Source organism: Staurois parvus, unplaced genomic scaffold, assembly GCF_062004578.1.
Source record: "Staurois parvus isolate SC_StPar_1 unplaced genomic scaffold, SC_StPar_1.0 ptg000715l, whole genome shotgun sequence".
Classification (NCBI taxonomy): domain Eukaryota; kingdom Metazoa; phylum Chordata; class Amphibia; order Anura; family Ranidae; genus Staurois; species Staurois parvus.
The window spans coordinates 11192311-11216986 of record NW_028318511.1 but is presented as its reverse complement, the minus strand read 5'-3'; the positions used below and the strand labels follow the sequence as shown (position 1 = coordinate 11216986).

General features: G+C 40.9%; 1 protein-coding gene across 1 annotated transcript in view; it reads left to right on the top strand.

The window, feature by feature from the left end:
• Positions 1–912: 912 nt before the first annotated feature.
• The window catches only part of SLC25A45 (solute carrier family 25 member 45), a 48816-nt gene continuing 25052 nt past the window's right edge, over positions 913–24676 (top strand). The window contains exons 1-2 of the mRNA XM_089653603.1: positions 913–962; positions 10021–10088. Coding sequence (XP_089509729.1) covers positions 10052–10088 — 37 coding nt within the window. The 5' untranslated portion in view covers positions 913–962; positions 10021–10051. The remainder of the gene's footprint in view (positions 963–10020; positions 10089–24676) is intronic.

Here is a 24676-nt window from a genome sequence, read left to right as displayed (position 1 = left end):
GAATTGGGGAATCATTTGCCACAAATCTAGAATGGGGACAGCATTCCCTCATTAAATTTTTAGAAATAGGTTGTGTCTCTTATATCCTCCATATATCAAACCACTCTATCGCCAAATCCTAAATTGTGTCTTCTTCATTGCTTTACATGGCCTGGAAAGTGATTTCCCAAATTTGGATGTGCTATAACCCTCTAATGACAGTGGTGTGGAAAAGTTAATATTGTTATTTCCTGCAAAAATCTCATATATCAGCATAGGAATTGTACCCAAAAATTTGAGATTATGGACACCTTGGCTGGCAGTACCTGATCTGGCTCCATGCCATCTGATCTCAGATAAGCTACTGTCCCTCTGAGTATGGAGTATTTATGTGCACTTAAAGTCTTGATATACTTTCTTGGAGAGGTCATGTTGCAATATGAGATGTATGAAACTGATCAGCATTCTGGTATATTTGTACAAGTTAAAGGATAAGTTCAGCTTTTGGACAAAAATAATAAATGCACATTTCTTGCAGGTAAAAAAATGTGCATTTATTGTTTTTGTCCAATGGAGCCTGGAAAGCATTGCACCAGTGATCAGTAGCGGTGGGCTCCCTCAGGTTCACCTGTCCTCAGACTATCCATTAAATACATGTGCCTCTACTATAGGGGCTCTCAAAATTTGGAGAGTTAAGAACTGCAGAATATCGGGGTGCTGTGAAGAGGCTCTGCAGCTTATAAATGTATTTGCAAATGTGTGCTAACTAGACCCCTGTTTTAATTCATACTGTTAGACAGGCTAATTCAGTTTGTTTGCAAGCTGGTTGGTAAGTTGGGAATTTTTCTCTCTTATTGTTTTACATGCTTCATATAGTATACCTTCTTTACTTGGAAAATATGAATGAGTCAATGAATGTAATTTAATGTTTTTGCAGTGTTCTCTGCCTTGCTACCAAATGAGACAAATTCTGCTGATTACAGGTAACCATAATCTTATGGAAATTATTAATGACTTTGGATTACTTGAATTGTCACTGTATGTTTGAATACCTTTCTTATTTTGTTGTGTGTAAAGTGCTGCTCATGCGGCTAAAATTCAATACAAAGGATCTGATTAAAAAAACCTTTATAAATGTTGGGGAAATCTGAATTTTTTTTTGTGGGGGGATTAGGGGGCCCTGTTCTGAGTACATAGTTAAGGAGTTGCAGGTGGTACTTTCCATAGCCAGATGCAAATCAAGCCATTGGATAGAAGTGAAAGAAATGCAAAGCACTCTTCAAAGGTAACCTAACCCTTCAGTATGACATACAGATCCCCGTCAGCTATTCTTGTAAGATGGCATGCCCAGGAAATAGCGTTTTATCACAGGTAGTCCAGTACCACATTTAGGTTTAGGCAAACTTAGACTTGAGATGCTAAGTCTCTGATTCACATTTTTCTTTATGCGAGTGCTAAAATAATGTTTTGCACGAGGAAGGCGGAGGGCATTTTATCTGTATTGTTTGCAGTATGTAAAATACGCACAGAAGAACATTCATTCATTTATAAAAATTGCATCACTCCCAAACCAGGAATAACCAGGAATAACCTGGCACATTCCAAGATTTAAGGTCTTGCTTGATGTCTTTGAGAAGATTTAGTTAGTTTTACATATACAATTCCAAAAAATTCAACAGTAAATAAATACCCATTACTAAAAATAGAAAAAACACAGTGGGACTTTTAATATGCCTCCGTTAGTAAACACCAGAAGAAAATTTACTAATATACCACTCAATTTTATTACAAATCAATTAAAATGTTTCAAAATAGACATTACTCCATATATAAACATTCTAAATATATACAAAATTACAGTTGATTACAAGGAGGTCATAACATGATTATCAACCAGTATATGGACCTATCAACTCCAGTATATGGAGTATATAAACCAGTTCCTGCCAAACCATGTGAGGTAGGTTGAGAACATAGGTCAACGCGTTTCAGTGGATAACCCCCTTCTTCAGGATCTGAGAACCTTTTACATGAGAATGAAGAGTGAAGTATCTTATACTGAAAATAAACATTCCATAAATACATGAATGAATAAACTCACACTTTAAAGCCAAAACAAAAAGTGACATATGATAAAGCCATTCATACTGTCCTCAGGAATGAAGAAATGAAGGAAATAATGGAGTGAAAAAAAAGATTATATATATATATATATATATATATGAAATAAAATAAATTAACGTACACGCTTACCTCCACATGCCTAAGAGCATGAGTGCCATCTCAGATTGTGGGTGTGCTACACAGCAAGCCTCACCCAGTCTGCGGGGAGATCCTCAATGGCTGCCCACACAATATGAAAAAAGATATATATAGTGTATATATATATATATATATATATATATATATATATATATATATAAAAAAATAAATGAATGTGCAGTCTTACCTCCACATGCCTAGTGCCTTCTCAGATCGGGGGTGTTGTACACAGCAAGCGTCACCCAGTCTGTGGGTGGGGGCTCAATGGCTGCCCACACAATATGAATGCTATAGGAAACCATGGAGAAAAGATAGGGGGGGATTAAAAAAATATAATAATAGGTGACAAGAGGATGATGCATAGAACTTTCTATTCCAAAAATATACATTGCTTGCAAGATCACCTAAATGAGCTATATAGGTATAAATAAGGTCCAAGTATTACATGGAGTCCTTACAAGCAGGGCCGGTGCTTCCACTAGGCAAACTAGGCAGCTGCCTAGGGGTGCCTGGGTGCAGCACAGGTCGGCATTCTCTCTCATGAATGATCCTTCATCTGAGGGGAGAGGTGGCAGAGGAGGAGGAAGAAAGGACAGAGGAAGATGTCAGGTGTCTGGGCTGCCGCTCCTTCCAGTACATCTCAGACTCAGTTCCTTACTGCAAGCCAGCTGGCGGCTGCTGATCACTGTGGAGTTCCAGCCCTTTTCTTCCCATTCATCAGCAGAGGCGGAGCTGCGCCTGCAGAAGAAGGTAATGTTTGACTCTGATGTCTTGTGTCTGTGTGAGTATGAACCGGCCAGCCATCCATCACATGTACAATGTGTCAGTGAGTGATGACATCATCATGATCCCCCAGTCTGCTCTTCTAGTGCCTGTTGGGTCTGCTGATCTGTGTCAATGTTGGTGGTGGTGTGTTGTGTCGGATCTGTCACTGTGTGGGATTGCTCAATTCAGGTGTTCTGTGTATGTGCTGGGCTGCCTGTTGTCACAGCATTTTATCTCCCCCCATTGCCTGGGAAATTCCAGCCTGGGATCTGTCAGAGTGTATATCTATCATCCTCCACTTACTGCAGCTGTCACCCTGCCACTGCCAGACACAGATTCAGTCTGTCCATGACACTGATTTTGTCTTTAATATTTGTGCTGGTGGCATCTTATGGCACATATCTTTGCAAATGAACCACTTGCCCTCCAGAGGATTTACTCCCCTTCCTGACCAGGCCATTTTTTGCGATACGGCGCTGTGTTACTTTAACAACTGCGTGGTCATGCAATGCTGTACATAAATAAAAGTTATGTCATTTCCCACAAATAGAGTTTTCTGTTGGTGGTATTTGATCACCTCTTCGCTTTTTATTTTTTTGCACTATAAACAAAAAAAGACCAACAATTTTGAAATAAAAAAAAAAATATATATATATTTGCTATAAAACATATCTAATTACAGTTTAAAAATCAAATTTAGGCCAAAATGTATTCTGCTACGTCTTTGCTAAAACAAAATCCCAAAAAGTGTATATTAAGTTACGTGAAAGTTATAGTGTCTACAAATGGTGGTATATATACTGAGATTTTTTTTTTTATCTTATACTAGTAATGACGGCAATCAGCGACCTATAGTGGAACTGCAGGACTGCGGTGGGCATTCTGACACTGGGGGGGAACTGACTAACGGCCACTGACATCCCCAGTAACACTAATACAGTGATTAGTGCTAATAAAAAGCACTGACACTGTACTAATGACACTGGGCAGGAAGGGGTTAACATCTGGATCGATCAAAGGGTTAACAGTGTGCTGTTTTACATGATGTGCTGTGTGTGTTTTATTAGGGAGACATGCTGCTTTGTATCTGCTGTGCAGAGAGATACAAAGCAGCCTGTTTCAATGCTGACAGGAGAGTTCTGTGTTGTTTACACACAGATCTCTCCCCTCTCAGCCCTTCACCGAGTCCCGACCAGTATCCCCCCTCCCTCTTGGATTGACATCTAAATAGGGCTGTCAACTAACAGAGGTAGCTCACAAGTGTATTGTGTTATTTCCCTGAACCTTGTACATCATTGGGCCTGGTTAGGGGCGTATGCGTGCCCCCCTCTTGTGACCGCTGTGTCCACTAGACACAGCGGAATACAGTTACCGATAATCTGTAACTGGATATAATGTGCTATGATTGTAAACAACCTGTCATTTTTTTTTTTATTCATGAACAGCTTGCTTACTGATCTGTGATGAGCCCACAGCAAACAAATGATACCTAGCTACCTGTACCATGTAATTAGCTGTAGCCAATCATAGATCACAGCCAAAAGCAAGCTGTTCATGAATGCTAAAACCATTTATGACCGCTAAAACTATTGCTTATACAGTGATCTTCGCTGAATCAGCAATAACATTGTAAAAAATCCCTGATCACCATTCCCACAGTAGTACAGAGTCACTATGGTGACACCGAGCTACTCTGATGACAGGATGTTATAAAAAAAAAAAGTAAAGAAAAATTAAAATGTTAAAGAAAAAAAGTATATATATATATATTTTTAAACATACCATCACCAGTCAGGGTCCATGATCACTTCCACGCCAGTCATATGATGACGCTGTACTACACAGGTGACTATGTAAAAAAACTGTGACAAAAAAGTACAACAAAATGAACTCACCATGCCTGTTACTAATTACATCAGACTGTCTACTTTACAAACAGGGGTCATTTGGTGGATATTGGTACTGTTCTGGCATTTTAGGGGCAGCACAGTGGCTAAGTGGTTAGCACTTCCACCTGGCAGCACTGGTCATTGGTTCAAATCCCAGCCTCAGCACTCCAAAGACATGCTGGTAGGTTAATTGGCTCCTCTCTAAATTGGCCATAGTATGTGTATGTATGAGTATGTATGAGTGTGAGTTATTGAAATTAGATTGTAAGCTCCTTGAGGGCAGGGACTAATGTCAATGTACAATACATGTCAAGCGCTGCATAAACTGATGGCTATATATAAGTACTTGCAATAAATAAATAATAAAACGAGAGAGGCCATCAGTACATTCAGATTGATCAATTTTCAAATATACTGTAAATACCATAGTTTGTAGACTCTATAACTTTCACACAAACCAATTAATATACACTTATTGGGATTTTTTTTTTATTAAAGACAAGTAGCAGAATATATTTTGGCAAAAATTTATGAAGAAATTAGATTTTTTTTATTGGATATGTTTTATAACAGAAAATTTCAGAGACTAGAGTGGTGCCAATCATTTCTATAGTCTAAGAATTCGGAAGCTACAAGCATTCCATCACTTCATTTTCGCAGGATATAAACAACATTTGTAAATTGGGAAAGCATCTGATCACACCAATTTTGGTTTGATTAGATAATGTAAGGGCAGAGGAGATATCCAGAGTCTGATAGACTCCAGATTTCTCAAAAAAGAATATATGACAATGCCCATTGAAGTTATAGGGGTTATTTGCATTCCCTGTTATAGCATTAAAGTGATAAAAAAAAATGAAAGGTACAATGTAAAAATAATTTAAAAAAAATCAAAATAACCAAAAAAAAAAACAAAAAACAAAAATTTCCCCTCCCATGCGCGCACACCTGTGTGCACAAGCCTTGACCCTGTGCCGTTATGTAAACAGCGGTTGCACCATGCATGTGAGGTATTGCCATGAACGTCAGATCGAGGGCAGTAATTCTAACACTAGACCTCCTCTGTAAATCTAAAATGGTAGCTATTAAAGGCTTTTAAAGCTCTGCCTATGGATATTAAAAATGTTTGCAGTTTGTCGCCATTGCACGGGGCATGAGCAGTTTTAAAGCATGTCATGTTTGGTATCTAATTACTTGGCATACCATTATCTTTTATATTTTACCAAACAATTGGCCACTATATTGTGTTTTTGTGCATTAAAAGTAAAAAAAGTGTATTTTTTTTTTAAATTTGCTTTGAAAAATCGCTGCGCGAGTACTATGTGCCATAAAAAATTGAAGTACCCACCATTTTATTCACTAGGGTGTCTGCTTTAAAAAAAATATAATGTTTGGGGGTTTAAATTAATTTCCTAGCAAAAAATACAGATTTTTTTCATGTGAACAAAAAGGCTTGGTCTTCAGGTGGTTAGAAGAGTGAATGATGTGTGGCATAAACTTCTAATGCTGGGCATAAAACATCCCCACCCCCCAAAACTACCCCTTTTTGGAAAGTAGTCACCCCAAACTATTTGCTGAGAGGAATGTTGATTCAATAGAAGAATTTATTTTTTTACCACAAGTTTTTGGAAAATGACAAAAATAAATATTTTTTTTTTTTTTACACAAAATTGTCACTTAAATGATTTACTGCTCACAGATGCCATGGTTATATGTGGAATTACTCCCCAAAATACATTTTGCTACTTCTCCCGAGTAAGGGGGTACCACATGTGAGAGACTTTTTGGCAGTCTAGCCAAGTACAGGACCCCAAAATCCAATAAGCACCTTCAGGCTTTTAAAGGGCTTTATTTCTTCATTACACTTCCAGACTACCTATCACAGTTTCGGAGGCCCTGAAATGCCAGGATAGCACCTAACCCCCCCAAATTACCCCTTTTTGGAAAGTAGACGCCCCAAGGAATTTGATAAAAAGCACAGTAAGTATTTTGCAGATCTCATTTGTTGCCACAAGTTTTTGGAAAATGAAGAAAAGAAAACAAAAACATATTTTTTCTATTTTTTTTATATTTCAAAACCTTGTGAGAAAAAATGAGATCTGCAAAACGCTCACCATGCCTCTTTTTAAATTCCTTGGGGTGTCTACTTTCCAGAAAGGGGTCATTTGGGGGGAGTTTGGGGCTATCCTGGCATGTTTGGGCCTTTGAAACTGTTGTAGGTAGTGAGGAAGTGTAATGAGGAAGTTACGCTTTCAAAGTGGTCATTAGATTTCTCCTGTATGTGGCTAGGCTCCCAAAAAGTCTCACACATGTGGTATCCCCATACTCAGTAGAAGTAGCAGAATGTATTTTGGGGTGTAATTCCACATATATCCATGGCTTGTGCGAGAAATAAATCATTTAAATGACAACTTTGTGTAAAAAAAAAAAAGTTTTTGTCATTTTCCAGAAACTTGTGGAAAAAAAATAAATCTTCCATGGACTCAATATGCCTCTCAGCAGATAGTTTAGGGTGTCTAATTTCCGAAAAGGGGTCAGTTGAGGGTGTTTGTACTATCCTGGTATTTTAGCACCTCAAGAAACGTGATTAAAAGTAAAAGCTATGTAAATTCCATTATCTATACCATAGTTTGTAGACACTATAACTTTCACAAAAAGCAATCAATATACACTTATTGGGATTTTTTAACCAAAAACATGTAGCAGAATACATTTTGCCCTAAATTTATGATGAAATTTTAGTTTTTTTAGATATTTTTTATGACCAAATTTTAAAAATATTGTTTTTTTAAAAAAAAAATTTTTTCCTTCAAAACTTTTTCTGGTTATAGCGCCAAAAATAAAAAGTGCACAGGTGATCAAATACCACCAAAAGAATGCTCTATTTGTGTTTAAAAAAAGGACATAAATTTCATTTATGTACCGTATTGCATGACCGCGCAATTGTCTGTTAAACTAGCGCAGCGCTGTATAGCAAAAAAATGGCGTAAATTGTAGTATCTATACCATAGTTTGTAGACGCTATAACTTTCACACAAAGCAATCAATATACACTTATTGGGGTTTTTTTTACCAAAAACATGTAGCAGAATACATTTTGGCCTAAATTTATAACTAACTTTGAGTTTACTATATATCATTTATAGCTGAAAGTAAAAAATATCGTTTTTCTTCAAAATATTTGGTCTTTTTTTGTTTATAGCGTGAAAAATAAAAAGCGCACAGGTGATCAAATGCCACCGAAAGAAAGCTCTGTTTGTGTGAAAAAAAGGACGGAAATTTCGTTTAGGTGCAGCATTGCATGACCACACAATTATCAGTTGAATTAGTGCAGCGCCGAGTAGCAAAAAGAGGCCTGGTCATTAAGGGGGGTAAATCCTCAGGAGCTCAAGTGGTTAATGTTTTTTTTTTTTTTTGTAATACAGCACACCTATATTTCTCTGCAATTTACTAACAATTGAATACCCAGATTTGTAATCACATTCTTTATCTAGAAAGATGATTATTTGTCTTGGCAAAACATGACAAAATCAGCTGGAAGGGAAATATTCAATGCATATAATTTTGTGCAATTGATTTTCAAGTTGGAAGGGTGTTCACAGTTTGACAAATGTTTCATTATTTAGGGTGGGTAATGCATGGTACAGATAAGAAAAGGAGTCTGTCATTTGTAAATTCTGACAATTTATACTCGTCCATATTGAAGCCTCTGGCATTAGAGTTGGAACTTAAGCACCTAATAAAAACCTTCAGGTGAGAATGAATATAATCTGTGACAGTGGCACCCCTACCTAGTGCCATTGCTCAGTTTGACGGTGTCCGACAGGTGGCTGATAATATTAACCCTGGCCCTTGGGCCAGATTAAAGTGCTTCCTTAAGGTGGATAGACTGAAAGACTGCTTAGACTTAATCCCAGGCCACTCTGTCAAAGGCCTTTTCAGAGTCTGTGAAGAGAATCCCTGCTTACCATGGGTAAGTTCACTTTTGTTGGAAAAAAACTGCAAATAGAAAAAAATAATATAGCATTTACAATTACTACAGAAGCCATATTGCAATTTAATTCTAGCTCCCTCTTAGGTCCGCAATAGACTGCCTATCTGACTAAGGCAGATTTCACTGCAACTATGTCTGATTTCTTTCGAAAACTTGCTGCCCATCTCTAAACTTTGGTTTCCAGGACCCAAAAGAGCTTTTCTCTTTTGTGCTTCTGTGAATGAAGTTGCCAATTTATTTGGAGCATTGGGAATTACAGTATCAAAGGTTATGACGGCATATACATTTTCTGGGAAAACGTAGTCTGAGAAGCATAAGCATGGTCGAGGTGGTCAGCTGACCAAAAGACACAAAAGAACATTGCTCAGGATTGTGACCCGGAATAAGGAAACAACTGCCACCAAAGTGACTATAGAGCTCAATGTTGGTCTTCACGGGGGTAGCATTCCCAGCAAAGCATTTCCCAGTGTCCAGTCATCTGAAGGCAATGGTATATACCCATTATTATTATTATATAGGATTTATATAGCGTCAACAGTTTGCACAGCGCTTTACAATATAACGGGAGACAATACAGTTCAATACAAGAGGGATTTGAGAGCCCTGCTCCTTGGAGCTTACAATCTAGGAGGGAGGGGCTAGTGGTACAAAAGGTAGTAACTGTGGTGGCCATTATCTATGACTTCAAGTCGTTTGTTCTGTACTGTGCTCCAAGATATGGAATTTTCAGGTTTGTCAAAATTCACATTTTTTTAGCATGTTGTATTACGCTATCCTTTTCATTTTGAATGGGACATAACCAGCCTCAAAGCATGAAAAATCTTACTTGCACTATTTTTGACAATGCAGACCTCCACAACACACAGCATTTATAACTATGCCTTGTGGTGTGCTATAGTGCAGTTTTTTTTGGTGTTTGTTGTGGTGCCTTTCAAACCAAATCTCTTAATTTCACCCATTTTGTTAACCAATAATAAAAACTCAATTTTGTCAAAGATTAATATGTACCATGTAGCTATTATCTGTCATTTACATAAATGAACAGTCTTAGTAACTACCCACTTACTAGTTAAATGTTACCCAGACTCAAAGTTCAAGATGTTTGTCTTAAGTGTAGATCTTCTTTTATAGGTGAGATCCACGTTTTTCTGGAGTTCTTACTATGTCGTATACTGAATTCATTGCAGGGTGGATTTCAGGTAAATCATATATTGCACAATTGTTCATGTCATTATGTGTACCTGTTTGTTTGTTTATGCCAGAAGTACAAATAGCAAAGGTCTTTGTATTTATTAGTGGGATACCTTTGTATTCCTTGGCAATATTGCTCTGCATTAAAGAGATGCATACAGTGCCTTGAAAAGGTATTCCTAGCTCTTGAAATTTTCCACATTTTGTCATGTTACAACCAAAAACATAAATATTTTTTTAGGATTTTATGTGATAGACCAACACAAAGTGGCACATAATTGTGAAGTGGAAGGAAAATGATAAATGATTTTTAACATTTTTTGATAAACGTGAAAAGTTTGGCATGCATTTGTATTCAGCCCCCCAAGTCAATACTTTGTAGAACCACCTTTCACTGCAATTACAGCTGCAAGTCTCTTTGGGGATGTCTCTACCAGCTTTGCACATCTAGAGAGGGACATTTTTGCCCATTCTCCTTTGCAAAATAGCTCAAGCTCTGTCAGATTGGATGGAGAGCAACTGTGAATAGCAATTTTGAAATTTTGCCACCGATTCTCAATTGGATTTAGGTCTGGACTTTGACTGGGCCATTCTAACACATGAATATGCTTTGATCTAAACCATTCCATTGTAGCTCTGACTGTATGTTTAGGGTCGTTGTCCTGCTGGAAGGTGAACCTCTGCCCCAGTCTCAAGTCTTTTGTAGACTCTAACAGGTTTTCTTCTGCCCTGCATTTGGCTCCATCCATCTTCCCATCAAATCTGACCAGCTTCCCTGTCCCTGCTGAAGAAAAGTATTCCTACAACATGATTCTGACACCACCATGTTTAACGGTGCGGATGGTATGTTCAGGGTGATGTGTAGTGTTAGTTTTCCGCCACACATAGCATTTTACTTTTAGGCCAAAAAAGTTCAATTTTGGTCCCATCTGATCAGAGCACCTTCTACCACATGTTTGCTGTGTCCCCCACATACCATCTAGCAAACTGGCACGGGTGCGCAAAATCGCGGCTGCAGCAGTCAATCATCGGGTCCCGGCCAGTGATTACTCGCTGGTGCCCAGTGATTACTGACAATCACCGACGAGGAGGAGGGCTGCAGTCCTCCTCCCTATCAGTTTGGGCACACTGCTCTGGATGGCTGTGCACAGCCATCCAGAGCAGTATGCTTACAGCAAAGCACCCCCTCCGCCCCCTAGTACACTCCCAGCTTACAGTTAACCCTTTGATCGCCCCTCATGTTAACCCCTTCCTGCCGAGTGCCATTAGTAGAGTGTCAGTGCATTTTTTTAGCATTGATCACTGCATTGGTGTCAGTTTCCCCCAGTGTCAGAATGCCCGCCGCAGTCCCGCTATAAGTCGCTGATCGCTGCCATTATTACTAAAAAAAAAAATTCCAGTATCTATACCAACATTTGTAAACACTATAGCTTTCACGTAAACAAATTAATTTACACGTATTGGGATTTTTTTCTTAGCAAAGACATGGAGCAGAATCCATTTTGGCCTAAATTTTTGGTCAAAGGAATGCCACTACGTTTATGACCAAGCCCCAGATTCAGTTCACTATAGGTACTAATACCTCTGAATACCTAGAGGTTACAGTCTGCTAGTGTGCATATTATTGTCCAGTATGAAATTAGCTTTGGAATGAACATAAGTATGACAGGTTTCAGATGTCTACTTTACCTAGGAGATAAAAGGGGTTCCACTGGTTCCCCATATGGTCTGACATATAGATGTTTGGACTTAAAACATTACAAATTAACTACTGAGGAAATCCATCCTTTCTTGTACTGCCGGAACAGCGGGTTCCACCGGTATTTCAGGAAGGAAGGAAGGGTGATATCCATAGTTGGAGTAAAAAGGGAACTGTTTGGTAGCAGAGTGGATGGAGCTGTTGTATGCAAATTCAGCTAATGGAAGGAGAGGTATCACTGCACCAGTAACACAGTTAACCAGGCAACATGTTACTTTCAAGTGGACTCCTGAGGCTCAAGCAGCCTTTGAACAATTAAAAACCTTGTTCACCTCTGCTCCTATCGTGAAGCACCCAAATCCTGCCATAGCCTTTGTCCTTGAAGTAGACGTTTCGGAAAATGCTGTTGGAGCTATATTGTCACATCCTGTGAATAAGGTGAGAAACATCGTAGGTATTGTTCCAGAGTCTGGTTTGTCCTCTCTGTTTGTCCATTTGTTTGCGGATGATACTCAGAAGAGAAGCAAAGTTCGATCTCTAGTGCCTCACACAGAGCTTTCCAGAACTTAGAAGTGAACTGTACTCCCTGATCGGACACGATATTGTTAGGAACACCATGTAATCTTACTATTTCTCTAATAAAAGCAGAAGCAGTCTCAGCGGCAGAAGGAGTCCCTTTCAAGGGAATGAAGTGAGCCATCTTTGACAGACGATCAACCACGACAAAAATAGTGGTGAACTCTTCAGATGGGGGAAGATTTACAATAAAATCCAGAGAAATCATACTCCATGGCTTTTCGGGTACTGGCAAGATTCCAACAGGCCCCAGGTTTTGGCTTTATCAGACTTGTTTCGAAGATATACTGAGCAAGATCTAACATAGTTCTTACAATCCTTCATTAAGTTTGGCCACCAGAAGGAACGGAAGACCAAATTTGAGGTCTTATGGATCCCGAAGTGACCCGCTAAAGGATGATCATGACATCGTTTAAGGATGAGAGATCTGAGTTGTACTGGTATGTAAATTTGTTCCTTATGAAGGTACAGACCGTCTTTTAGCTGAAGATGCATCTCCAAGGGGGGTGGATGATCATCAACCACTTCTCATTTGTGCTACAAGTTCTGTTTGCAGAAGTAAAAAGTTCTTAGCTGGCAGAATCGTGTCAGGTTCGGATGGTACAATTGGGTCATGAAACATATGTGAGAGTGCATCTGGCTTACCGTTCTTTGATCCTGGACGGTATGTCAAGTGAAATACAAAGCGGGAGAAGAACAGTGCCCATCTTGCCTGTCGGGGCCTTAGGCGTTTTGCAGTTCTCAAGTACTCTAGGTTCTTGTGATCCGTAAAAATGAGGATAGGATGGGAAGCTCCTTCCAGCAAATAGCACCATTCCTCAAGGGCTGCCTTGATGGCTAACAGCTCTCTGTCTCCCACATTATAATTCCTTTCAGAGGAGCTTAACTTTCTAGACAAGAAGGCAACAGGGTGAAGGAGGGATTTGAGTCCCTGTCATTGTGACAATATAGCTCCAACAGCATTTTCTAAAACGTCTACTTCAAGGACAAAGGCTATGGCAGGATTTGGGTGCTTCACGATAGGAGCAGAGGTGAACAAGGTTTTATAATTGTTCAAAGGCTGCTTGAGCCTCAGGAGTCCACTTGAAAGTAACATGTTGCCTGGGTAACTGTGTTACTGGTGCAATGATACCTGAAAAGTTCTTAATGAATTTTCTGTAAAAATTGGCATATCCCACAAAATGTTGTACTGCTTTCCTGTCTCTTGGAACGGGCCATTCTAATATGGAGGTCACCTTCTGGGGATCCATAGCAATGCCGTCAGGGGTTATCACAAGTCCGAGGAACTGAATAGTCTGTTTCTCGAACTTACACTTTTCAGCTTTGGCATAGAGGTGATGTTGGCGTAATCTATCCAAAATCTTCTTTACATGATCCCGGTGTCGTTCAGTTGAGCTGGAAAAGACTAAGATGTCATCCAACTAAATGATAATAAATAAATCAAGATAGTCCCGAAATATATAGTTCACGAAGTGTTGGAAAGTTGCTGGGGCATTACAGAGAAAATGGCATCACCAGGTATTCGAAATGCCCAAAGCTTGTTCGAAAGGCCGTCTTGCATTCATCCCCTTCGCGAATTCTGACTAAATTGTAAGCGCCTCTCAGATCCAGCTTTGAAAAGACACATGCCCCTCGTAGCCTTTGGAACAATTTGGGAATCGGGGGAAGAGAATAGCGATTCTTGACTGTCATTTTATTCAGATCACGGTAGTCTACACATGGTCTGAGGGTATGATCCTTCTTCTCGACAAAGAAGATGCCAGCTCCCGCTGGTGAGGTAGAGGGCCGAATAAACCCTTTTTCCAAGCTTTCATCTATATAACTCCGGAGGACCTCTAATTCCAATTCGGAGAGGGGGTAAATTCGCCCAAAAGGAATTTCAGCACCGGGCAGAAGTTCAATAGGATCATCATAAGGGCGGTGCGGAGGAAGAGCATTGGCACTCTTCTTGTTGAATACATCCAGGTTTTCATGGTAAGCGACAGGAACGAGTTTCATCATCTCAGAATCAGGATGGATACTAAGAAGAGGAGTTACTGTGCATTGTTCCTTTGGAATGCAATGGTTCTGACAATATTCGGAAGGGAAAGGGATCTCCCCAGAAAACCAATTGATGGATGGATTGAGCGTTCTTAGCCAGGGCATGCCAAGGATGACCGGAAATATTGGTTAAGTTATGACATCCAGACATAGAAATTCCTGATGTCCCGAGGAGGAGTGGCAGAAAATTGGCATAGTCTCTTGTGTCACAGGACCAGAACTGATACCAGAGCCATCAGCCAGATGGACCAAAAGTCTTTGTGTCTTAGTATGGAGGGGGATCTTATTTTGGTTAGCGAAGGTCGAATCCATGAAGCAGCTGCAGGCACCAGAATCTATAATTGCTAGAACAGTAATAGTTCTTTCAGCAAGTTGTAAGTGAAGGTGGAAGGAGAGGTGTGTCTTATGAGGTCTCACTGGACACGTCAGTATATAGTGTCCTGCATCACCACAGTAGAGACAGAGGTTGGTGTTTTGCCATCGAAGATGTTCAGCAGAGGATAACGGTGGTCTCCAGAAGCTCCTTCTAGGAGAATTATGATGCCTTCTTTTACTGGAGAGTGTGTCTGATGTGACAGCAGTGGTTGAGGGAACAGGAGTCTCCATCTCTGAGCATATCAAGACACCCCTGTTAGTTTTTTCATCCCGCCTTTCCCGGATCCGTCGATCGATTTGAATGGCAAGGTTTATCAGGTCCTCTAGCCTGGTTGGTACCCCAACTCGGGCAAGCTCATCTTTCAGGGTGTTGGAGAGGCCAGGGCGAAACTGATAGCGGAGAGCAGACTCATTCCATTGAGTGTCAGAACTCCATATATGGAACTCAGTGACATATTCCTTTATAGGCCTTTGGCCTTGCCGTAGCTTGCTAAGCATAGATTCTGCAGTCTGAGCACGGAAGGGATCAGCGTAAAGTTGTGACTTCACTGGGAAAAAAGAGTCCATTGAAGTCAGAGCCGGATCATGTTGCTCATGAAGGCGGTGTGCCCAGGATTGGGGTTCATTCTGAAGGAGTGAAATAATGAATCCCACTTTGGTGCTTTGTGATGCAAAGGTTCTTGGGAGCAGAGAAAAATATAGCTCGCAGGAGTTACGAAAGGTTCTGAACTTTCTGCGGTCTCCTGTGAAATACTCAGGTATTGGCACCTAAGGTTCCGGTACAGGAGAAGTTCTATGAATCATACTGAGCTCTGTCTGAGTAGTTATATAATTATATCTAAGACTGCAGAGGGACCCTTGGCTGTGGAGACATTAGACTTGGTTGGTAGTTGGTTCTCCAGATGTTCAAGGTTTCTTTGCAAACTCTGCACCGAGTAAGATAAGGCAGAGATTGATTGACAGATGTCCCCCATTGCAGAGACCACCCTTTCAGACTTCCTCATTGGCTGACTGGTACCTGATAGGAGACTGAAATGACGAGGTCAGCCTCACTTGTGTCACTATCCCTGACCCCACTGGAGGTGGAACAGAGGGTGTCTAGGGACCAGGGGGACAAGAGCGCCAGTAGATGTTGTTTGCAGCTCTTGCGGTTGGTGACTTTGGAAGACTGATGAACCTCCGATTCAGACACAGTAGTAATATGCAGAGCTGGTATGGTAGATCGCCAGGTGTGCACCAGAGCAAGGCAGAAAGCTGGGATGGGAGACAGGAGCAGTGTCAAAGGAATAGCCAGGGTCATCAACGGGCAGACAGCGAGGTACCAAATCAAAAGCAAGCCAAAGTCAGGAGCAGAGCTGAAGTCAGAAACCAGTATCCAGCAGGAGAGTAATCAGAGTCAGGTCAGGAACAAGCCCGGTCAGCAACAAGGAAATCACACAGGAATGAGCAGGAAACAGGGAACAGCTGAAGACCAGTCAGCACTCAGCACAGGCAGAGGCACCTTTTAACTAGTCCGATCTTCGCCGTGCGTGTGTGTGATCATGCATTTCTGTGCGCATGTGCACGTCTATTCGCCAGCCATCTCACGGGAATTCCCTTACAGGCACTCTTCAAGAGACAGGGATTCTTTTAGTTTGCATTAAAAGCCTTAGGGACAGTTGAACACTTTTCAAAATAGGGTTTAATGATGAAAATGTCAAAATGGTGTAACTAAAATATATACAGAAAAAAAGATGTTATAAAGAAGTAAAGAGACCAAAATCAACAGAGAAGTATAAAGGAGTTGGAAAGGAAGAATAATTGCAAAGTCCTTGGTTTTATTAGAGTTCAAATGTCCAAGCAAAAATGGTGCTGTAGCTCTCTCAAGTCCTGTTAGGTGTTCCTTAGCTGATGTTAAAACAAGAGCTTGACAACAGGTCCTGCCATTACCTTTTTTTGTGGTATCAAAGGGTTGTTGACAGAGACCATCTGACCAGTCATCCAGTTTAACCACTTGCCTACCAGGCACTTATACCCCCTTATTTACCAGGCCAATTTTCAGCTTTCAGCGCTGCCGCACTTTGATTGACAATTGCGCGGTCATGCAACCTTGTACCCATATGAAATTTTTATCATTTTTTTCTCACAAATAGAGCTTTCTTTTGGTGGTATTTAATCGCCACTGGGCACTTTACTTTTTGCGCTATAAATAAAAAAAGTGCAAAAAATTTGAAAAAAAAAAAAAAGTTTCTTTGTTTCTATTATAAAATTTTTCAAACAGATAATTTTTCTCCTTCACTGATGTGCGTTGATGAGGCAGCACTGATGGGCACTGATAGGTGGCACTGATGGGCACTGATAGGCGGCACTGATAGGCAGTACTAATGAGGTGGCACGGATAGGTGGCACGGATAGACAGCACTAATGAGGTGTCACGGATAGGCGGCACTAATATGCAGCACTGATAGGCGGCACTGATAGGTGACACTGATGATGGGTACTGATAGACGGCACTGACTGGCATCAGTGCTGGGCACTGACTGGCACAACCGCTGGGCACTGACTGATGGCACTGACTGGCAGCACTGCTGGGCTGCACTGGTGGGTAGCACTGGTGGGTGGGCACAGGTGGGTGGCACTGGTGGGCACAGGCGCGTTCTGGGAGGACGTCATATGACGTCCACCCAGAACTGGCCGGCCGCAGTGCAGCTGTCATTCGGCTATCTGCGGTCGGCAACTAGTTAAAGGGTGGATGCTGGGAGGTCACCACATTTATGACCAAGTCCTAAATACATATTTCTGATTACCTACCATTTACAGTCTACTACCGTGCAGATTATTGTACAGAATGAAATTAGCTTCAAGGGGTGTGGAGGCCTAATCTACTCTACTACCACCTAGCATAGGGATCTTTGGGTTCAAAATGCTACCCAGTAACTGAGGGAAGTAAATATGTCTATATTGTGGCTGTGCAGTCATTTCATGAGTTACGACACGTGCTGAGGTTTTAGAGCAGGGGTGGGCAAACTTTTTGACTTGAGGGCCGCAATGGGTTCATATAATGGACCCGGGGGGCCGGACCAAGAGTAGATGAATGATGTGTATGTGTCATCCATAGTAAGCATAGTAATATTCCCCCATAGTAAGCATAGTAATTAATCCCCCATATAGTAATTCATCCCACATATAGTAATTCATCCCCCATAGTAATTCATCCCCCATATAGTAATTCATCCCCCATAGTAATTCAACCCCCATATAGTAATTCATCCCCCATAGTAATTCATCCCCCATAGTAATTCATCCCCCATATAGTAATTCATCCCCCATAGTAATTCATCCCCCATAGTAATTCATCCCCCATATAGTAATTAATCCCCCATATAGTAATTCATCCCCCATATAGTAATTCATCCCCCATAGTAATTCATCCCCCATAGTAATTCAGCCCCCATAGTAATTAATCCCCCATATAGTAATTAATCCCCCATATAGTAATTCATCCCCCATATAGTAATTCACCCCCCATATAGTAATTCACCCCCCATATAGTAATTCATCCCCCATATAGTAATTCACCCCCCCTATAGTAATTCATCCCCCATAGTAATTCATCCCCCATATAGTAATTCATCCCCTCTATAGTAATTCATTCCCCATATTAATTCATCCCCCATATTAAGTCCCCAAGTCCCCCCTGTGTCAATTCACTTACCTTTGCTCCGCGCGTTCCTCTCGCCCTTTCCCGCGCCGTTCCGGTGTAGCATGAAAATCTGTCTCCTATGAGGATCTGTCCCCCTCGACGTATCTGCGCATGTGCCAGTTTCAGGCATTAGCAGCCGATCGGCAATCTCCGGCACATGCACAGATACGTCGAGGGGAACAGATCCTCATAGGAGACAGATTTTCATGCTACACCGGTCTTCAGGGCGGACTGTGAGAGGAGCCTAGCGGGAGCCTAGCTCCGCGGGCCGGATTAAAAGGTCCGCCGGGCCGTATACAGCCCGCGGGCCGTAGTTTGCCCATTGCTGTTTTAGAGTCTCGTCTGAGAACGAGTCCATCAGGGGTGTGTTTTCTCCCAGCTTCCAAGTAAGGTATTTATGGCTCAATGTCTGGTAACCTTATGGTCATTGAAGCCGGCTAAGTCAGACACTTTTATCGGCCCTGTGATGTATATTGGGGGTTAGATTCTGCTAATCCTATTACCAGTCTGATAAGGGGTGTCTGCCAGCAACTAATGCCGGCCATAGACGGTTCGAAAATTGGTAGATTTTCGCACTGTTAGTGGGTTAATTGGTCGTCTGTTTTTCGGGGTTCTTTGCACATTTTTTTTATCGGTCATGGCTGATTTTGACGATCGGCCGATTTTTCCCTGCAACGATGGGCAAATCGGCCGATCGTTTTACCAATAAAAAGTCTGCGCATGAGCCGTGTTCTGCAAGGGACAGAAGTTATGGGGTGAACTTTATGATTTAGTCGGCCGATTTTTTTTATTGTTGGTGGTAACGTTGGCCGAACGAACGACCGATTTTTTGTTTCGTTTTTTTTTTTCCGAAAAATCGGCCGATGTTCGACCCGTCTATGGCCTGCATAAGATTTTGTGGATTGTATGAGTTGAAAGGAGATGGGAGGGGGAGAGAGGAAAAGGTCACTGTGCAATGCTTTCTTATGAAGAAATGGTATAGGAGACTGGTGACATGGACAAAATGGCTGCTATACATGCAGCTATTTACGTGCCCAGTATCCACAACCATTACAGGGCCTTTTTATGGAAATAGATTAAATGAAAACGAAAGCAATATTTCACATTGGTGTCAGTAGCAGCAATATAAACCACCAGCATCAGTGCCAGTTTCTGCAATAACAACTCACAGCATTGGTGTCAGTAGCAACAATAATAACCCCCAGGATCAGTGCCAGTTTCTGCAATAACAACTCACAGCATTGGTGTCAGTAGCAGCAATAATAACCCCCAGCATCAGTGCCAGTTTCTGCTACAATAATCCTCAGCAATGGTGCCAGCTGATGTAATAACCCCCAACAACAATCCCCATGTGAACTGGCTGGAGTGGTTAACTCTTTGGGGGGGTGGGGGGAGTTAATTAACAATGCTATTTGTAATATGCAGCATGAGGGGGGTTAATGTACTGCCACTGGTCACGGATGCATAAGTAACCAGTATCAGTGTTAATTAACCCCTTTGTGCTGAATTAGTGGCATCGGTGTCAGTGTTGATAAACCTCTTCATGCAGTAGCAAAAAATGGTTTATTAACACTGACACTGGTGCCACTACCACAAATGCAGCACAAAGGGGTTAATTAACTGCCAGTGGTCAATAATGCATCAGTGACAGTACATTAACCCCACCTCATGCTGCATATTACAAAAAGCATTGTTAATTAAATAACCTCCCCCCAAAAAGTTAACCACTTCCGCCCAGTTCACACTGCGCTGACACTGTGACACAATATAGGAGTTGTCATGCAGGTGCAAAGCAGCACATATTGGGAAGCACGTGTCCTAATGTCAGACATGTCTGGACTGTTCCTTAGAAGCTGTCTCTGAAGAAGGTGGTGGTGTGCCATTCAGGCACAAAGCAGCATATGTTAGAAGGCAACATGTTTCTGTATCAGACATTTATGGATTCTTACTGCCTGGTTATCAAAGAACCATTTGGCCTGTTGAATGTCATCTTGTAAAGTATTTACAACATGTGTAACAAAAGACTGCGTACCAAAATCCTTGTCCTGAGATTTCACACAGACCCCCTAGCGGGTGGGGCATGGAAATCAGACAGCCTCAGCCCAGATTCTCTGGTGACATGAAACTAAAAGGACAGACTCCATGGCTTCTATCCAGAAGGAAGAAACCGGATGTGGACTGGAATGTTGACCTGGATTATGGCATTGTTGGCAATACAGCAGTACCCCCTGGTGGAGACAACCTACTTCCGGGAGGATGGCTGGGGTAATACTATACTTCCTAATGAGTAGGGAGGACAGCCCCTTATGAGTTATGGACGTTCGCTCATTGGATGGAGGACTACACCAGGCGGGTCAAGGGTGTGTGTGGGTGGTGCCTGAGAGGGATTTTAAACACAGTTCTGCCCACGCCTGCTTCTCTCTTCTCAGCTCTGAGGACAAACTTACATAACTATCATCTTTGCTTTTATTTCTATATACTCTGTAATGTTGGTTTAGATTTCTCTGTTAGTGTTTTACTTCCTTTGTAAATAAATAAGACCTTGCTTCTGTGAGCATTGTGTTTGTTATTATAGCTAATATTGCAGTATATTACATCCATCAATATTGTCAGAGCTTAGATATACTGTATATACTAATTATAGGGACCGACAAAGTAGTACATAGTTTTAATATAAATAGGGGGATTCCAAAAAAACACCCTCCAATTTTTATTTCACCAACCATCCAATGAGGTCCACATGCATGATGACGTCACCGCCATATGTCCCACCATATGTGCTTCATCAGAGATGATGTGATCTGGGGGAACTTATTTATTTGTATATGTGCATTCAAGTATCTGAATTTTCAGTGCTGGCAGCTTTTCTCTTTTTAAACCTGAGTGCAGTGGTTTCTCCTTTTTTGTTCTTATTTTAACATTTTAGAGTTGTCACCAGGGCAACAAGTAGGGAGAAGTTCAAAAGTTCATATGTCACATGAAAGTCCAAATCCACATATGGTCATCTAAGTGCCAGAGGATGCACCGGCAGGCCCCATGGCTGAGCAGTTTGGATTGTCATGCCACATGTCTTCTTTCTCAAACATGTAAGTGCAATAATTAGCTTTTCTAATTACTATACTTATGAGGCTTCTCCCTTTTGTTGCTTTTGACTGATGCCTGCATTGGAGTGAGTTTGGTGCCTCCAGAGTTTTCGCATATTTCTGCTGTGGGGACACCCTTGCTTCATCTTGTTGGCGGGATCACAAACATCTCTGGAAGTTTGATGGTGAGAGCATTGGTCTTCCATTTGGAAAAAGCGCTTGTGATCTTTTTTATGTGAGATCATTCTGGTATGGTAAGAGGCTTAACCTTCAGAATCAGCACTCTGCACATTGGAACATGAATTGTTTACATTAGAGTACCGAGTACTTTTCATGGCGCTTGGATGCCATATGTGGATTTGGACTTGTTGGAGATGTTTTTTCTTGACACTGTTCCTCATTTACTGTTATCATACATTGAATGTTTATTTTATTTAAAAAGGATTTGTGAATATGTAATATTTGGGATTTAAAGGATATAGCACACTTTTTTTTCTATATACAGTACAGTAAAGATTAATGTAAGTCCAGTATTCAGGATTTCTCAAGTGCAGCAGTTGTTTACTGATTTAACTTAGCACAACATTTCTTTATATAAATTTTAAGTGAGGAGGCATTGTATCGCCTGCTCACCACTTAATTTAACCCCTTGGACCCCACACAAGCAGGAATTACAGGGGGTATAATTCCTGTCACAGCTGCAAAGCAAAGTATCGCAGCCACAGCATGTGTACACTGCCAGCCTCTGCCTCTGCAACTCAAGAGGGTAATGGTTGGGGGTGGTAAAACAATGGCCCAATTACAACGTTGAATACTTCCACAATGCTTAGGGCCAGCCCTTGTTTGCTCGGTCTCCTATAAAATGGCCGCTTACCTCTTCTTTTCCAGTACTTGATAAAATGCATGTGCGTGAAACATGTCGCCTTGGTAACATGCCCTCCTCCCCCGCTTGCGGCTGTATGTTGGACTTCCTGCTTCTGACAGTCAAACCTCCACTCACCACCACATTTCATTTCCTCTGAGCGGACGGGTCGTCCATCTGACCCAGGCATCCCTTCCAAGCCACAGGCTTGTATGCTTTTACATGTACCCATTGCTCATCCAAATAAAGGCACTCCCACTACTGGGGTTTTTATATTACTACCACCACAGCACTGTGTTTTTCTCTGCACATATCAGTATGTTAGGCTTGCTTGGCTTATAATTAATAAAGCAGACTTGAATAAATAAAGTCAAATCAAAGTCCAAAAATAGAGTCCAAAATACTTGAAATAAATCCAAAAGGCTCGGATCCTCAAAAGAGTCGATGATGGATTCCAGATATTCTTCATATACCTCAAACAGAATAAAACCTAAACATAGTGTGTTATCTTAAAATCTCATAAATGTGCCACACATGTTACATGCAAAAACTTGAGTGCCACAACAATCGTGAACAACAAAATTAAACAAAATAAATCAAAATAAATCCACTACACACAATAAAGTAAGAGTGCATAATTACCCTAAGGTAAATAAAACCAGCATAGAATCCATAGTAGGAATGGAACTTCATCCAAGTAACATCACCTTCTCTGAACACTTCCCACAGACCTCATAAACAGACCAGGGGTCAGTATTTGAATCAAATAAGACAGAATTTTATTGTAGCAACTTACATAAAAGAAAGATGAAATCAGCATCCATACTGAGAGGAATGCACACAGCATCAACACTCGGCGGTAGCTCCAATGCAATGGACGTTCACATCTGAAGGAGAGTCTTAAACCACCTCCAATGGAGGTAGATGGAAGTCCCGGGGATAGGAACCCAAAATGGCCGCTGAAGCATTTCCGGAAACGTCAGTGCGTCACTAGGTCACGTGCCCCGGACGCGTTTCGTCACATCCGGACTTTTTCAACAGGGTAGTTTAAGACTCTCCTTCAGATGTGAACGTCCATTGCATTGGAGCTACCGCCGAGTGTTGATGCTGTGTGCATTCCTCTCAGTATGGATGATGATTTCATCTTTTTTTTATGTAAGTTGCTACAATAAAATTGTGTCTTATTTGATTCAAATACTGACCCCTGGTCTGTTTATGAGGTCTGTGGGAAGTATTCAGAGAAGGTGATGTTACTTGGATGAAGTTCCATTCCTACTATGGATTCTATGCTGGTTTTATTTACCTTAGGGTAATTATGCACTCTTACTTTATTGTGTGAAGTGGATTTATTTTGATTTATTTTGTTTAATTTTGTTGTTCACGATTGTTGTGGCACTCAAGTTTTTGCATGTAACACGTGTGGCACATTTATGAGATCTTAAGATAACACACTATGTTTAGGTTTTATTCTGTTTGAGGTATATGAAGAATATCTGGAATCCATCATCGACTCTTTTGAGGATCCGAGCCTTTTGGATTTGTTTCAAGTATTTTGGACTCTATTTTTGGACTTTGATTTGACTTTATTTATTTATTCAAGTCTGCTTTATTAATTATTTGGTCTTCCTTCGGGGGAAGGATTGTTAAGTGACTTGGTTGGGTATTGTATTGGGGTGTGGTGGGTGTGTGCTGTCTCATTGTTATTTTGCTTGGCTTATAGGAACAGGGACTGCTATAGGTGACGCTACACTAAGTTATATTCCCTGATCATTCAAATAGAGGCGACCATTACAGAACACTGGTTGATTTGTGTGATACACAAGATACAAACTCAGGTGTATAAAATCAGTCCAAACTTTGAAAGTCTCACACATGTGGTACTCAGAAGAAGTAGCAGAATGTGTTTTGGGGTGTAATGCTAAGTTTGTCCATGATGTGTGTGAGAAATATCTTATTAAATTGACAACTTTGTGTAAAAAAAATAATTTTAATTTTCATTCCTCGTATTCCAAAAACTTGTGCCAAAGAAAAAAAAGTCTTCAAAAGACTCACCATGCCTCTTAGAAAAGGTCTTGGGGTGTTTGCTTTCCAAAATTTAGTTATATTGTGGTTGTTTTCATTCTCCTCGTGTTCTAGGACCGCCAAAAACGATAGATAGGAAACTAGATGCATAACTCATCAATATGGTCAGAAATATGTAGACAGGATAAAGGTGAATAAAGCTCATGAACCAGATGACATACACCCATGTGTCCTAAAGAATTGATCTCTTTTATTTT